Here is a 16,353-nt window from a genome sequence, read left to right as displayed (position 1 = left end):
CCTTCTCCAGGGGACAATGTTTGTCTCTTTTTTGGTCCTCCTTGTTTACTAGTTTCTCTGGCAGTGGGGATTGTAGGCTGTTAATCCTTTACTAAAATCCACATATGAGTGAGTACATATCATGTTTGTCTTTTTGTGATTGGGTTACTTTGCTCAGAATGGTTTCTTCGAGTTCCATCCATTTTCCTGAAAATTTCAAGATTTCATTGTTTTTTTTCTGCTGAGTAGTACTCCATTGTGTAAATGTACCACATTTTCTCTATTGGATCTTGTGGTAGACTGATTCCCATTTTCCTGAGGAATCTCCATACTGATTTCCAAAGTGGCTGTACAAGTTGGCACTCCACCACCAGTGGAGAAGTGTTTCTCCCCAGTTCTTAGGACATGTTTTTAAGTACAATAAATCTGTCTGAAACTATTCCTTGCTTCCAGTATACTTCATGACTTCTGTATTTTGGTTTAGTTGTTTTATGTTGGAGGTCTGTATATCATACTACCAATGATTTGTGTGTGCACGCGCGAGCGCGCGCGCGCGCGCGCGCGCGCGCGCGCACACACACACACACACACACACACTTACTTACTTGGTGGAATTCAAGACAGGCTTTCTCTGTTTAACAAACTTGACTGTCCTTGAACTCACTTTGTAGACCAGGCTGACCTCGAACTTGCAGAGATCATCTTGCCTCTGCCTCCCAAGGCGCTGGTATTAAAGGTGTGTGCCACCACTGCCTGGCAGGAACTTTATTTTTTATTTACTGTTTCCATTTACTTTAATAAGGACAGAATTCAGTAAAATTGAATAAGCAAATAAATAAGCAGTGATATACAAGCAAAGAAGAAAAATTACATTATTTTGCTGAGATGTGTTTAAATTATATATGTATTTGGCAAATGAAAGAAATGATACAAAAGCAGAATACATAAAGATAGAGGCTAGATATTATGGTTGGGTGTTGACATTTTACTTACATTAATGAGATTATTTACTTCTCATTTTATTAGTATGAAAGCAATCTAGCACTTAATAGTTGTAGCCAGTGGTAATTTAATTATAATAGGTGAATATATTTATTTATAAAATATATATGATCTAGTTTTAAAAATGGATTGTTTCTTAAACTTAAACTTTGTTACCAACAAAAGAGGTCCTGAGCCACTGCTAACAGGTGTACTCCCTACACCCCAATGATTTCATATGCAGGGTTTTTTGTTTTGTTTTGTTTTGTTTTGTTTTTTGTTTTTTTCCCAGACAGGATTTCTCTGTGGCTTTGGAGGGTGTCCTGGAACTAGCTCTTGTAGACCAGGCTGGTCTCGAACTCACAGAGATCCACCTGCCTCTGCCTCTCAAGTGCTGGGATTAACTATAGTGTAAAGCAAGTTTGAGAGGAAACTATGAAAAAATCTTAATTAGAACCCATATTTTAAGTGATAAAGTTTGCAGTGAAAATAACTGCTTATAAGTTAAATTCCTGCTCTTTCAAAGGGTTGTTAACTATTCTTTGTGATAGTATTCTTTTGTGTTTTCTTTGCAGAAAGTATCCTACGTGGAATTAAAAAAAAAGGATTAGACAATATATGTAGCAAATTTGATTGACAGTCAATAGTGTTAAATATTTGTGTATCACATTCATGCCATAGTAATTTGATAATGTTCTACATATGAATTAACTGGCTTTTATGAGCGTAATTCAAATTACTAAATACTAATTTCATTCTTTGTATGACTTGTTTGGATCTAATTAAATGGTTAGTGCTGCTGCAACGTAAGTTGTACATGTTGACAAATATTTAACTTTAATTACTTGGAAAAGTTCCTATTTGTATGATTCAGACAAATAGGATAACCTAATAATGTATTTCTCTTACTCAGGATTAAAGAAGTGAACGAGACGAACAAAAGAGTAGAACAGGAAATTAAAGTGGCGATTTTCACCCTTATCAATGAAATTAATAAGAAAGGAAAATCTCTATTACAGCAGCTAGAGGTATGGTTAAAGCCAAAATAAAACAAAAACTGCTTCTCTTGCTCTTCAGCTATTCCCAATGTTTATTGAAAGCTCTTCTTCTTTTTTTTTTTAAAGATTTATTTTATTTATTACATATACAGTATTCTGTCTGCATGTTGGCTTGCATGTCAGTAGATGGTTGTGAGCATCTACCATGTGGTTGCTGGGAATTGAACTAGGACCTCTGGAAGAGGGGCCAGAGGTCTTAACCTCTGTGCCATCTCTTCAGCCCCAGAAAAGCTCTTTTAAATGGGTTGGGGGATATTCTTGCAGCATTTTCCTGAGGGTCCTGGATTGGTAATACTGGTAAAGAGAACTTTTTATGTTTAGGTCTTTGTAGTTAATTTTCATAGCATTTTGCTTTTTGCTTTTTTGGTTCACTTGGAAATCACCGTGTTAGTCTTGAACCTGTAGCCTATCTCTGTCTTCGGGTGCTGGAGACATGTACTGACATAAAACATCTTTTCTCTCTATTTTTTAAAGCCATATAACTAGCTAGGTAATAGTGATACTGTCTTAGGAACAAATTACTAAAGTATGATGTAAAAAAAGACAAAGCAAGCCCTTTGAATTTCTTTTCTTCCCTTTTACACGAGGCCTCCATTTAACTTCTTGGGCTTATGTTTGAGCTATTTATGTATTTTTGTAATTTCCTAAAAATGTTTCACATTTTGAGCTTAATTACTAATTTAATTGTATTAGGTTTCTGTGTTTCATATTTTGAGGTTAATATATAGTTACACATTTCCTGAGAATCTAGGACAGTTTTGAAATCTAAATTAAGTTTTTTTGTGTTTCAGGTTTTTTGGTTTTTTCAAGATAGGGTTTCTCTGGGTGGCCCTGGCTGATCTAGAACTTGCTCTATAGATGAGACTGACACCTGCCCCTGCCTCCTGAGTGCCACTACTGTCCTGCCCAAAATTAACTTTTAATCTAAATCTTTCCTGCCCAAGGTTGATGTTTTCTTAGAAAATCTGAAATGTGAATTTGTATGTATGTATGTGTTTAATTATTTAGGCTGAGTTTCCCTTTGTGGTCCTGCTGTCCTAAAACTCAACTCTGTGGACCAGTCTGGCATTGAACTCACAGAAGTCCAGAAGTCTTCCTGTTTCTGCCTTCCAAGTGCTGAAATTAAAGGCATGTGCCATCACTGCCTGTCCAAAAGTGAATTTTAAAGAAGTTGAATTAATGGATAAACATTAGATTATCCTTAGAGGTTGTTTCTATTTCATTGATCCACAGACCCCTTTAAAGAGACAGGAAGTTATATGCCTATAAAGAAGTCTTGAGCAAAATGTCTGAATTTTGTCTTTCGAATACATTTTCCATTGAACAATATTGATATTAAAAATCTTGAACATTAACGTTAAAGTTTGGAGCCTCTTTCTTATTGTACTTGTAGTCAGTGAGTTTTAACCTTAATAGATTTTTTTCTTTAAAATAACCATATGAATTCAGAGCATTTAGTAGTAGCTATTTTTGATACTTTTTTTCCTGTTCTGGTTTTTCGAGACAGGGTTTCTCTGCAGCTTTGGAGCCTGTCCTGGCACTTGCTCTGTAGATCAGGCTGGCCTCGAACTCACAGAGATCCACCCGCCTGTCTCTGCCTCCCGAGTGCTGGGATTCACCACCAGCAGCCTGGTTTTGGTGTTTTTGAGGCGGTTTCTCTGTGTAGCTATGTGTGTCCTAGAACTTCCTCTATAGTCCAGGCTGACCTCAAACCCTCAGAGATCTGCCTGCTTCTGCCTCCTGAGTACTAGATCAAAGGTGTGTGCTACCACTGCCTGGGTAGAATTGATGAATTCTAATGAGGCTGTAGATCAACATTCTGTCTGTTGAACACTTTTGTCCATTTATTTATATTATAAATGAGCTTGTTCCCTTTTAAAAAATACTCCTCAGTTAATGAAGTTGAATAAATTGGGGCGAAAAAAATGGTTAACAAAGAAGTAGATACATTATTTTTGGCATGATATAGGACATTGCCCACCCCTTTTTGGGTAGTGGTTTCTTTTGAGCAGTATATTCTTCCTTGCAATATTTTCTTGAAACTGGTTTCTCCTTGTGAACTTCGTTATATCAGTTTACTTAATTGTACCCTTAGACCTCTGGAATTTATCATTTTCTCTTTTGTTTTGAGAAATTTTAACCTTGTCCTCAAACTATACTAGTAGGTGGCATTAGTAAGTCAGTATTTTCTTTAACCCAGAAATCATAGTTTAGATTATATAAAAATGATTCTTCAAGGTCAGCTCATTGTATTGGATTAACCTAAATGTAGGAAGACGCTATTTTGCACAGTTATTATTTGATGAAGGAAAAGCCATGATGAACTATTGCTGATGTCCTGAATGAGTGGATTCACTTAGAGCAGGAATGTTTAGTTCCACTTTTGTTGGTTACTTTCCTTCTGATAGTTCGTACACTCATCAAATAATTACAAGCTTCCCTTCTTCCATTTTTTGAAGGAAATATAGGTATTTCTGTATGTGACCTTTGAAATTCTTCAGTGAAGCTCTTGTTCTCTTTCAGAATGTCACAAAAGAAAGACAAATGAAGCTACTGCAGCAGCAGAATGATATCACAGGCCTTTCCCGGCAGGTGAAGCATGTTATGAACTTTACAAACTGGGCCATTGCAAGTGGTAGCAGCACGGCACTACTGTACAGCAAGCGTCTGGTGAGAAACATAGTATCTTTATTTTTACTTAATGTACCTATTATTTACAAATGTAGAATGTCTATGTTTCAATTATAAAAACCTGTTTAAAGTGTAAATACACATTTTGGCTATTGTAACCATCTGTATATAAAGGTAAAAAGTAGCTGAGCTTGGTGGCATATAACTGTAATTCCAGCCAGCACTTGGGAAATTGAGGCAAGGGAATTGTGAATTCAAGGATAGCCCACATTTAATCTTAATTAACTACATTTAATCTTAAGACTAATGTGAATTTTTCTCTTGAAGATTACTTTTCAGTTACGTCATATTTTGAAAGCACGATGTGATCCTGTTCCTGCTGCCAATGGAGCAATCCGTTTCCATTGTGATCCCACTTTCTGGGCCAAAAATGTAGTGAATTTAGGTGAGAAATTATTTCATGGATATGATTTGGACTATTAAGTTGACAAAAGAAGACATCTAAGCAAGTTCTAGATAAAATTTTTAAACTTTGAGACGTGAATGACATAAGAAATGTGCTATGTTGGAAAAAAAACTTTAGTTGTAGGCTGATTTTTGCTTTTGGTGCTGGGGCTTGAAGGCTGGCCTCTTTCACTTGAGGGAAACTCTACTCTTCAGTTATTGTAGCGTGTGGTACATTTGTAGCCTTTCATTTTCAAAATTAGCATTGTTTCATATAGAAATGATTATTCTCTGCATAATACTTAGATGTTTAGTAATTTATGTCAAGTGGTGCAGTGGAGTAAGAACCTGAGGACACTGAAGTATTCTGTAGTAACATCCCAAGGAGTATTAGACTGAAAGGAACTCTTTCACTTGATAAATAAACTTGGTTTATTGCTCCACATTGTTAGCCTAAAGACCACGGGTGAAAGTTGTATGGGTAGACAATAACAAAAGCAAAAGAAACACAAAAACTTGAGAATTAAAATCTAAGTAAGTGTGCATGTTGTAATTTTATCTACTAAGGAGACTGAGACAGGAGGATCACTTGAGCCTAGGAGTTTGAGGCCACTGTAGGTGATATAGTACGATCCTGTCTCTTCAAAGTAAAATGAAATGGAACAAAATGAAATCTGCCATGGATTGGATTTTTTTCACTTTCAGAATAATCATTTGAATTACACTATTTAAAATAAGGCATTCTTTGAGTAACTGAAAGAAAAGAAGATGGAGTGAGAACACACAGAATTATAATAACCAATTTATTAAAGGGTGCAATGAAAAGACAAATTCACAGATACCGAGCAAAGCAGATGCCACCCGTGATCCCACTGCCTTTGTCCATCCTTTCTGCCCAGGGGTCAAGAGCACCAACCATGACACCTCTTGGCCACTTGGTCCCCAACCATGCCAAGCAAGAGTAAGAGAGCCTCCCCCTCCAGCTTATCAGTTGTAATGCTTCAGACAATACCACACCCTAGGGCTGATATCCCAAGTCTATAGGTGGAATGAGTTCCCACAACAAGAAAACACTAAACAAGATTATATACAGTAGGAACAATTATCACTTTTGTCCAGGTAGAAGAAAGGGTAATAATAAAAATGGAACTGTAACAAAGAACATCAAGTTAGAAACACATACTAAATGCTGAAATACTGTCCTACCCCGTCTTGGCAAGGCTCAGCAGTCTCTTTTTCCTTGTATCCTTCTTGTCCAGATTGGACAGTGTGCTTACTGTCAGCAGTTGAGGCAAGGGCAGTTATTTGCCTAATAAGCCAGTTTTGCCAAGAAGAAAACAAGCTATGTATGGAGTGTCTCTGGTGCCTGCCAGTCTCTTGGCAATAGTTCAGTGCTGCCATGGGTGACCTGTAGTTCTTAATAACCTATATAGCTTAAAGACTCAAGTTTTACATAATAAAAATAGTCTTTAAAAAGATGTGAAGCATGAGGACAGTGACCTTGAAGATGTAACAATATGCAAAATATCTGAGACGTAGAAATGTATATTGCAATATGAGAAAAATATCCTTAATTTGTATCAATATACAAAATATCTTAAGCAGAAGTAGAAACATACATATAGTATGACAAAAATAATTTTACATACGTATCAATATACAAGAATCGATACCAATGTAAATTGTCTAAAATTAATAATTGCTAAAATAGTTTATAAGTAGATACTATCTCTAGCTTATCAGCTGTCAAGTTGCAGACAAGACCACGCCCTAGGGCTGGTACCCCAAGGCAGAATGAGTTCCCACAACAAGAAAACACTCAATTTTGACCTTAAATGCAGCACCAGAAAATCACCATTGTTTGGCTCACTAGCAGAGAGAGAAATGGGGGTGGGAGAGGGGAGGGGAGGGAGAGAGAGACAGGATTCTACATTTTCAAAAAGTTTTAAAAAAATTGACTGTAACAGGTTTTTTTTTTTTTTTTTGTGGCCTGTCAGCATCTACCTTAAATTATGCCTTTTTATAACGTAGTCTCTAGTCTCAGAAAGCAATGACTGTATAAAAAGTGAACAGACCACTTTAAGGGCATAAATGGCTTAAAGCATTCAGAATTTCCATAGAAAATTATTTGCTTAGCAGGGTGTTATTTTACTTTTAACATTGGGAATTGGAAACCAGATGGGAAGATGGAGAGAAGACTCAGTGGTTAAGAGCACTGACTGTCCTTTTAGAGGACACAGGTTTGATTCCAGGCACCCACACGGCAGCTCACAGCTGTCTGTAACTCCAGTAACTCTTCTGGTGCACAGACATATATGCAGTCAAAACACTCATACAAAAAAAAAAAAGAAGAAAGCAGATAGAGTCAGTATAGCAACCAACATGAGTATCCTGGAGTCTTTGTCATGGAAGAATTGATTCAGACTGACTGGATCCTTCCTCTAATAATGTCTCTTTCAGTCTCCAGCCAGCTAGCCTGGGTTATGCAGCAGCAAAGACACCGTGCCTCAAACTAGCTGGAAAGGTGAGGACTGACATCCAAAGGTTGTCCTCTGACCTCCACATGTGCACTGTTGTGCATGCCCACAGCCATCCACACACACAAAATGCACATGCACATACATGTCACACCCAGGTGTAAGAATAGATAGTGTGTATTGAATAATGAGCTTGTTTTGGGGAGGGTTCAAGGGGCTTTGGAATCTATTTAGTTTCTAATTAACCATCTTTAGACCTAGCGCTCATCTCTGCTTTGCTGTTGGATGCTCTGAGGTGCTAATTGTCAGGAGGAGGAAAAGTTAGTGATTCTTTAAAGTGGGCAATTTAGTTAATTATTTGTAAATTCTTCTTATTTTTTTAAACCCTCAGGTAATCTAGTAATAGAGAGTAAACCATCTTCTGGTTATACTCCTAATGTTGTAGTTGGGCAAGTTCCTCCAGGTACAAACCACATTAGTAAAACCCCTGGACAGATTAATTTAGCACAGCTTCGACTCCAGCACATGCAGCAACAAGTATATGCACAAAAACATCAGCAGTTACAACAGATGAGAATGCAGCAACCGCCAGCTCCTATACCAACAACAACAACAACAACACAGCAGCATCCGAGGCAAACAGCCCCACAGATGTTACAACAACAGGTAAGCATTATGTCCCTCCATTATTGATAGAAATTAAAAAAGATAGTAAAACTACACTTTCATTCTATGTATCTGAATTACACATTCAGAGTTAACTAGATGGGAGTTCAAAGTTCAGAGATGGGATAAGTTTAAAGAATTAGGTGTTACATAAGGACATGGGAAGCAGTGACATTTTTGCCTCTGTATACTGTACTCCCACCCATCCACCCCCGACACACTCGTACACAATTGTGAGCCAAAGAACCACATTGTTTCTAAGATCTGTTGCGTTCTTTAGGCATTTGCTCAAATTATTCTTATCTTTGGTCTTTTGTTACTTACTACTTCACAATCAATAGTGTTAATTCCATGATGAGATGAATTGATATTCATCCCCCCGTCCCTCCCTCCCTCCCTCCCTCCCTCCCTCCCTCCCTCCCTCCTTCCCTCCCTCCCCTCTCTCCTTCCCTCCTCCCTCCCTCCCCTTCCCTCCCTCCCTCTCTTCCTCCCTCTCTTCCTCCCTCTCTTCCTCCCCTCCCTCCCTCCCTCCCTCCCTCCCTCCCTCCCTCAAAGGGTAGATAAATTTTGGAGTGACCCAACTTTTTATAGTAATTACCAGTCCTTTAAATGTTGAGATTGGAAAACACAATATGGCGTGTTCTATTTGCTTTATACTATTCTGGCCTAGTTGAATTACTTTTACTTTAACATTTTATGATTGAAAAATAAATTTGTAGATATATATATATGGACTAGGTGTGGTGGTGCACAGTGTCTGGGAGGTAGAGTCAGGTAGATCTCTGAGTTCCAGGCCTGCCTGGTCTGCAGAGTAAATTCCAGGACAACCAGAACTACACAAAGAAACTCTGCCTTGAAAAACAACCCCCCCCCCAATAAAAAAGAAAAACAGAAAAATATGAATTGCATTTTCTACTTTTTATAGCCTCCAAGATTGATCAGTGTGCAAACAATGCAAAGAGGCAACATGAATTGTGGAGCATTTCAAGCCCATCAAATGAGACTGGCTCAGAATGCTGCCAGAATACCAGGGATACCCAGGCACAGCGGCCCTCAGTATTCCATGATGCAGCCACACCTCCAAAGACAAGTATGCCTAGAGTTACATTTGTAAGAATCACACAATTTTAAAACTAAAAGACATTATTTTTCATAATTGTTGGTGTGGGTCTTTGGTACTTCTGATGATTTGTTTTATATCTGTTCCAGAAAAATATACATACACATGAAAATTTGACTCTTTGAACTTATCACATGCTATAAGATATTCTTGTGTAACTAAACTCATTATCTAGAGTGAAAAACAAGGAGCTTTTGGTTTACTTTTAGTTACAAATAATAATTCTGAAAATCAAGCTTGAATTATCTGGTATTTTTATTCTGCTTTTTTAACATGACATTTTGTTATTGATAGCATAAAGAAATTTTTAAGTAATAGGGCTAGTTGTATGTAGGTATGTGTTTATATACTTTTTTCTTTTCTATAGATTATAGATATGAAAATTAGTGTGGGTTAGCTTAGTTATAGAATGCTTGAAGCCCTGGGCTTGATCTCTGTTACTGCCAAAAAAACTCTTAAGGCAACAAGAAAGTAAATTAAAACAGGTTTAATATCTATGACTGTATTTCCAAGCTAGAAAAGTAGAAGTAGGATCAGAAGTTCCAAGTTACCCTTGGCTTCATAGTGAATTCAAGGGCAGGCTATGAGTCTCTAGACCTTGTCTCAAAAGGCCAGTTGTCTTAGATAGAGGTGGAGAAAAGGCACAGTGGTTAGAGACACTTCTACACTTATAGAAGACTTACATTGGGTTCTTAGGACTCACCTGGCAGCTCTAAACCATCTATAACTCCAGTTCCAGTAGCTCCAACAACACCTTCTGGCAACACATGTTGCACAGAAACTCATGGAGGCAACATACATGCAGATAGATAGATAGATAGATAGATAGATAGATAGATGATTAAAATTTAAAATGCAATACAAAAAAGTGATTTAGAGGCAAATTTATTAATTTTTAAATAAATTATATAATTACATAAATGCAGTATAAGCTATTCATGAGATCTGGTCATAAAATGAAGTGTTTTATAACAGTCTTTCAAGTTAAAATGGTATTTATTTTTCTTTAACTCTTGAGTGCTTTCTCAAAACATGAACATGCTTTGGGCTGAGTATGGCAGTGCACACCCATAATCCATAGGACTCAAGATAGAGTAGGAGTAGCATGGGTTGGAAGCCAGGCTTGTCTATAAAGATCTTGTCTAAAGTATTAAACAATCGTGACGTAAAGGCTCTTAGAATCACTGGCTAAATTAAAGTGCAATGATGGTCTTACTATAACAGATTCTGAGCCATAACCACTGGGCTAGAATTTTGGGAGGGGTAATTTGTTGATGGTTCAGGCTATGAGCACTTCCTTACTACTCTTGTAGAGCACAATAATGTAGTTATTAGTACTCACATGGCAGCTTACAATTAATGGTAACCTCCAGTTCTAGTACCCTCCCTTGTATACATGTGGTGAGTTTAAATTCGGTCAGGCATACACACATACACAGAAACTGATACATCTTAAATAGAATCAGATAATTTCCAAAGGGAAGACTAGGGTAAATTTCCACTAAGTTTACTTGTTCAGCATACATGTTAAACACTTAGAACAATGATTCCCCAGCTTTTTGACCAAAAATTACACCCAAAAAGATTTGTGAAAAATGTTTACTTACCTTGTATTCAAAACTTTTAGTAGTAGTAAAGTAGTAAAGTTGTAGCAGAAGGAATATTCTAATATAGTGTAATTATTGACTTGAAAACTGAAAGTGGGATGTAAGATGACTCATCAGATAAAGTCACTTGCCACCAAGGCTCATAACCTGAAACTTCAGGGTGGAAGGAAAGAATGAAATTCTGAAACTTTGTCCTCTGACCTCCACATTGGCTGGCATGCCCGAGCGTGCACCTTCCCCACATACACACACACACACACACACACACACACAAAATGAGAAAGTGGGTCTGAAGAGAGTACAGTGGTTAGAGAGCACTGGCTGCCCTTATAGATTTAATTCCTAGCACCCACATGATGAGTCATACCCTTTGCAACTCCAGTTTCTGATAATTTCTGGCTTCCATCTCACAGTGCATGTGGTACACAGACATACATGCTGGGAAAACATAATACATAAAAATAAGTAAATCTTTAAAAAAGAAATCACAGACTATTCTCCTTGGATGTGAATTTCACTTTTAATGCTTCTACAGGATTTTATCTTCTGTGTATATAATATGTGTGATAGACAAAAGTTAGCCTTTTGTAATTTTCTGCAAAAAAGGGTATTTTAACCAAAATATTTAGTTAAATTGAATTGATAAAAAGGCTCTTACCAAGATTTAAAACCTTCTGTTGAAAAGTTATCATTGTATTATTTGCACATAGTTATGGAAACAAAATGTTTATATGGTTTAAGACTAAGCAGATGAGGTTGGAGAGATGGCTCAGCAGTTAAGAGCACTTCTACTCTTGCAGAGGTCCTGGTTTGGTTCCCAGCACCCACATGGCTGCTCAAACTGTAATTCCATTTCCACGGTATCTGATACCTCTACTGACCTCTCTGTGCATTGCACACATATGGTGCACATACATGCAGGCACTCATACAGATAAATAATAGTTCTAAAAAGGGATAGTAATGAAATGATATAAAATTCTATAATGGATATATTTCTTTTTAAATGTAATCTTTTTACCTCCTTTTCTGGTGTATTTATTGTTAGAATAATTGATTTTTTTATTGTAAGTTTTATTTTATCAAGAAACTTGACAAAATTATGTAATTGGATAGTAGCAGTTTTATTGGAAAAATATTTCTCAGTTTTTTGAACGTTGTCTAACATTTCTCCTCACAGTTCTGTTTCGTTAGTCAGCAGTTTATTGACTCTTCAATTTTGTTGGTCTTTAGTATTCGCCTCTTTTATACACAAAAACTCTTTCAGTTGTGTCTTTGTTTAACTTTACTATTTGTTTTTAGTTTTTTCTCATAATAGTTAGCAATATGCCATTACTTTGTGAAGTAGGGGAAGGACAATTGTGAAAAGACAATGCATGACACAGTCTTAGACAAATATGCTTCTAAAATATTTGCTAGGAAGATTGAAGATACTGGTTTGCTTATAGCTATTGAGATACCCCTGTATTACTTAGTTCTTGGGGTGCTTTCAAGTATTATGAATACTAAGGTTTAACATTTGAAAGAGTACAAAGAATCAATACTAACTAGCTATTGTTAGGTTTTAGGGCTTTCCCTTTAGAAGTCACTCAGCATTTTTAGTTTTTAAATATTTAAATGATTTCTTTATATATGTATAGTAACTTACATCCAAAGACCTTCACATGTGTGACCTTAAATAATCCTTGTAATGGCCTTCTTAATGAAACCATTGTGGGATCATTTATGTATATATCACAATTACTGAGATTATGTGACTTCATAAGACTTCACTGTAGCAGAGCCAGGAATCATTGTCATAGTTTCTTTCTGAAATTCATCATTCTTTCTTCTATATTGTTACATTTTGTAGTTCTTTTTCATTCAATAGAAGACTAAAAAATCAAAGAAGAATATCTTCAGAACTGTGCCTTCCATGGTGGGCTATTTGCAGACCTGGTGGCTTCCACATCATCTTTAAATATCCTTGTTCTGAAGATCGTATCAGTAGGCTGACAGGTTGAAAATTTTTTTGCAAATCTGTTTTACCCTCGATAGCACATAAAAATGAATGAGAAGACTAGATCAAACTATTCTCTTGCATAAGTTTGAAAGACCCTATTTCTTTGTCAGCTCAGATACTTTTAGTTTGGAAAGGATACATTAAAAATAGTTATAATTATTCAAAGGTATGGTTCAGAGATGGTGGCAGAGTGCATAATAATAATGCCTTCTTTCTTAAACAGCACTCAAACCCAGGGCATGCTGGACCCTTTCCTGTTGTCTCAGCGCACAACCCAATCAACCCAACAAGCCCTACCACAGCAACTATGGCAAATGCAAATCGAGGTCCCACCAGCCCATCTGTTACAGCAATAGAACTAATTCCCTCAGTTACCAATCCAGAAAACCTTCCATCGTTGCCAGATATTCCACCTATACAGGTTTGTATTTATGTTAAATGAATCATTTATAATCTTGTACTTACTGAAGAAGATAGTATTTCAGATTTTTGTTTAGTTTCAGGACCAGTAATTTCCTTAAACCTGAAGATTAAAGGGTACTATGTTAAGTTTAATGTTACTAGCTGAAACTAGTTTCCTTCATGTTTTAAAGTTAGAAGAGGCTGTATATTTTTCATTAAGAGTCTATCTAAACAAGTGCAGTAATGGACCAAAACTAGCTTTGTTTATATTGCTAATTCTTCACACTTTTTAGCCACTTTCTAAGGGTAAAACCTCAATCAAATAATATACTTAGGATATGAATTTGAAGAACCCAGTACCAAAATGGGCTCTCATCTTTTGTTACTCTTCTTTTAGATCTATAAATAAATGTAGCCCAACACTCATGCAAGCCAGTTGTGCAGAGAAAGGCTTATGTTGAAAGGTTTAGATACCAAGCACTTTGGGGACATAGTAAAAGGGAGGAAATGATGGTCAACAGGGGAAGATGAATCACAACATGCTCTCTGAGGTTTCTCATTTCTTTTGGCCTTTATAAATAGTCTTTGAGGATTGCACTGTTAATTTCCAGTATTGTATGAATTTTAGAGTTGGGGGTTTCCATGACATCAAGGAGCAGTGAAGCTGCTGAAATAGTAGGACCATTTTTGTTTGTTTGTTCTTTTTTGAGACAGGTTCTTACTGTGTATTCCTGGCTGTCCTCAAAGTCACTGAGATCATTTGCTTCTTCTGATTCCTGAGCCAAAATTGAAGGCTTTAGCCACCAATGCCTGGCTATGTAAGAGTTTTAAATGATGCTTTTATGACTTCAAAGTTACTTGAAAAAAGAGTATAGTAAATACATACATCAATAGTAGTCATTATTTTCATTATTAAGTTTTACATGCTGTATGTAATTGTAATGTAATTTTACATAATTTGTCACGTGGCAGGTTTGTTTGTATCAGCTACATCACAGGCATGAATATGGCTGTGTATTGTGAATGGCATCATTAAGCACAGGAATTTACAAGACTAGTTTGAAGCACAGTATAGTCATGTGTTCCAAAACACTGATTTGATCTGTGGCAATCACACATATAATGATGTTCTAATAAATTATGTAATGGAAATGATATTAGGCTAAATTAAGAATTTACAAAGAGAAAACCCAGCATTAATATTAGTCATAGTATAAATATTACAAACAGTAAGCTTAATATTAAATATATAGAGATGAAGTCTCAAAGATTTACCTATTTTGCACAATCCAGAAGACAATTGAATATACTGTGTGGTCTGGTTGTCAGCATAAGGATTTTGTTTTAGATGTGAAAATACTATTAGCAATGGCTTGAAGACATGAAAAGTACTACTGAGAAATAATAAAATACTAGAGAGAAAGAAGATATGGAATTGGTTAGGAATTACTAACATATAGCATATTCCCTAAGATGATATAATTTTGACAATTAGATAACTAGAAAGTAATAAAGTGAGGATTTAAAAAAAATTAAAGAGATGGCTCAGAGGGCCTGAATTAAATTCCCAGCAATCACATGGTGGATTTCAGCTGTCTATAATGAGATCTGGTGCCCCCTTCTGGCCTTCAGGCAGAGCAGTGCACACACAATAAACACACATATTTTAAAAGAGTGATTTATTGTGCATGTGTATTTGTGTGTGCATGCGCTTGTCCCTGAGCTGCACACAGGTATGTGGAAGCCAGAGAACAAGTTTAGAGTCATTTCTCTTCACCTTCCTTTGCATGGTTTCCAGGAATCAAATGCAGATTTTTAGGCATGTACACAAGTACTTCCACCTGCTGAGCCATCTTGGTGGTCCTAAAGTGTTGAAAAATATAGTTTGCTTTCATGAGAAGGTGATAGGAAGTTGTAAATGGATAATAGAATGCTTCTTCATATTTTAATGTGTCACTTAACAGTAGTAGTGATGTGCTTGATTGATCATGTTTAGAACAGTATGTGTTGACAGAATGGAATATTTTCTTTATGATTGGTTGGGGTAAAATAGTTTTTATTAGTTTCAAGGTCAGAATTTCAGTATACTAAGATCTAAAGGCAACATGTTCCGGGAAACATGGATCACTATACTATAGTGCATTTTCGTCAAATATCTGGGAACTTGCCAAACATTAGGCTGTATTAGGCAATGTTCTAATCTTATTAGAACATAGTATTAGTACATATTAGGCTCAAAGTACTGGTTGTCTAAAGATCAAAGAGAAGTAGTCTTTGACCTCGAAGATTTTCTTAGGTAATAGGGATATATAGTTTTCTAGGCATGTTCAAAACATGAAGTTTTTGCTTCATTTGCATATGCATATAAGGTTATCGGTAGAAGGGCAGAAGAACATTCCAAGTGGAAGTCAGGTGGGTTTTTTTTTTTTTTTTTTTCCTTTTTTGGATTTTCAAGGCAGGCTGTCCTGGCACTCACTCTGTAGACGAGACTGTTCTCAAACTCACATAGCCTGCCTTTGCCTTCCGAGTGCTGAATTAAAGGCTTGTTCCACTATACCTGGATGGAAGTCAGAGATTTTACATGAAATCATATTCAGCATGGATTTAAAGGGTCTTGGAGGCAGCAACTCCAGGCAGGTAGAATTACCTGTGTGCAAAAGCAGCAAGGTGTCGGTTGTAATAAAACAGGCAGTATAGTAAAGTGAGCTTAATTAGACTTTGTGGTATCTGTTTATTTTGGTTTGGTTTTTTTTGGGGACAGGGTTTCCCTGTGTAGCCCTGATTGTTCCTTAGAGGGGAAAGCACAAGGTAAATCTAGTAAGGTGTTAAACTTCCTTGAAACCTGTAGTGAGTAAGAATTAGGAAAGGAATTGTTGGCAGTAAATTGTGTAAGGTCATGAGGGAGCAGAAAGGTTGAGTCAGGTGAAGAATAGAAGAAAGGGTATGTCATAGGTAGGGTTTTAGTTGGGGGCATGGTAGGGGAGTTA

At 36.6% G+C, this 16,353-nt stretch overlaps 1 protein-coding gene across 2 annotated transcripts in view; it reads left to right on the top strand.

Moving 5' to 3' along the window:
* Window positions 1-16,353, top strand: part of Trim33 (tripartite motif containing 33) — an 80,346-nt gene that overhangs the window by 41,312 nt on the left and 22,681 nt on the right. For both annotated transcript variants that reach the window (XM_027393833.2, XM_027393832.2), the window contains exons 6-11: window positions 1,874-1,988; window positions 4,542-4,688; window positions 4,977-5,094; window positions 7,962-8,236; window positions 9,162-9,326; window positions 13,188-13,385. In XM_027393833.2, the coding sequence (XP_027249634.1) occupies window positions 1,874-1,988; window positions 4,542-4,688; window positions 4,977-5,094; window positions 7,962-8,236; window positions 9,162-9,326; window positions 13,188-13,385 (1,018 nt within the window). The remainder of the gene's footprint in view (window positions 1-1,873; window positions 1,989-4,541; window positions 4,689-4,976; window positions 5,095-7,961; window positions 8,237-9,161; window positions 9,327-13,187; window positions 13,386-16,353) is intronic.

Source organism: Cricetulus griseus (genome assembly GCF_003668045.3).
Source record: "Cricetulus griseus strain 17A/GY chromosome 1 unlocalized genomic scaffold, alternate assembly CriGri-PICRH-1.0 chr1_0, whole genome shotgun sequence".
Lineage (NCBI taxonomy): Eukaryota > Metazoa > Chordata > Mammalia > Rodentia > Cricetidae > Cricetulus > Cricetulus griseus.
This window is presented reverse-complemented; position numbering and strand designations above follow the sequence as displayed.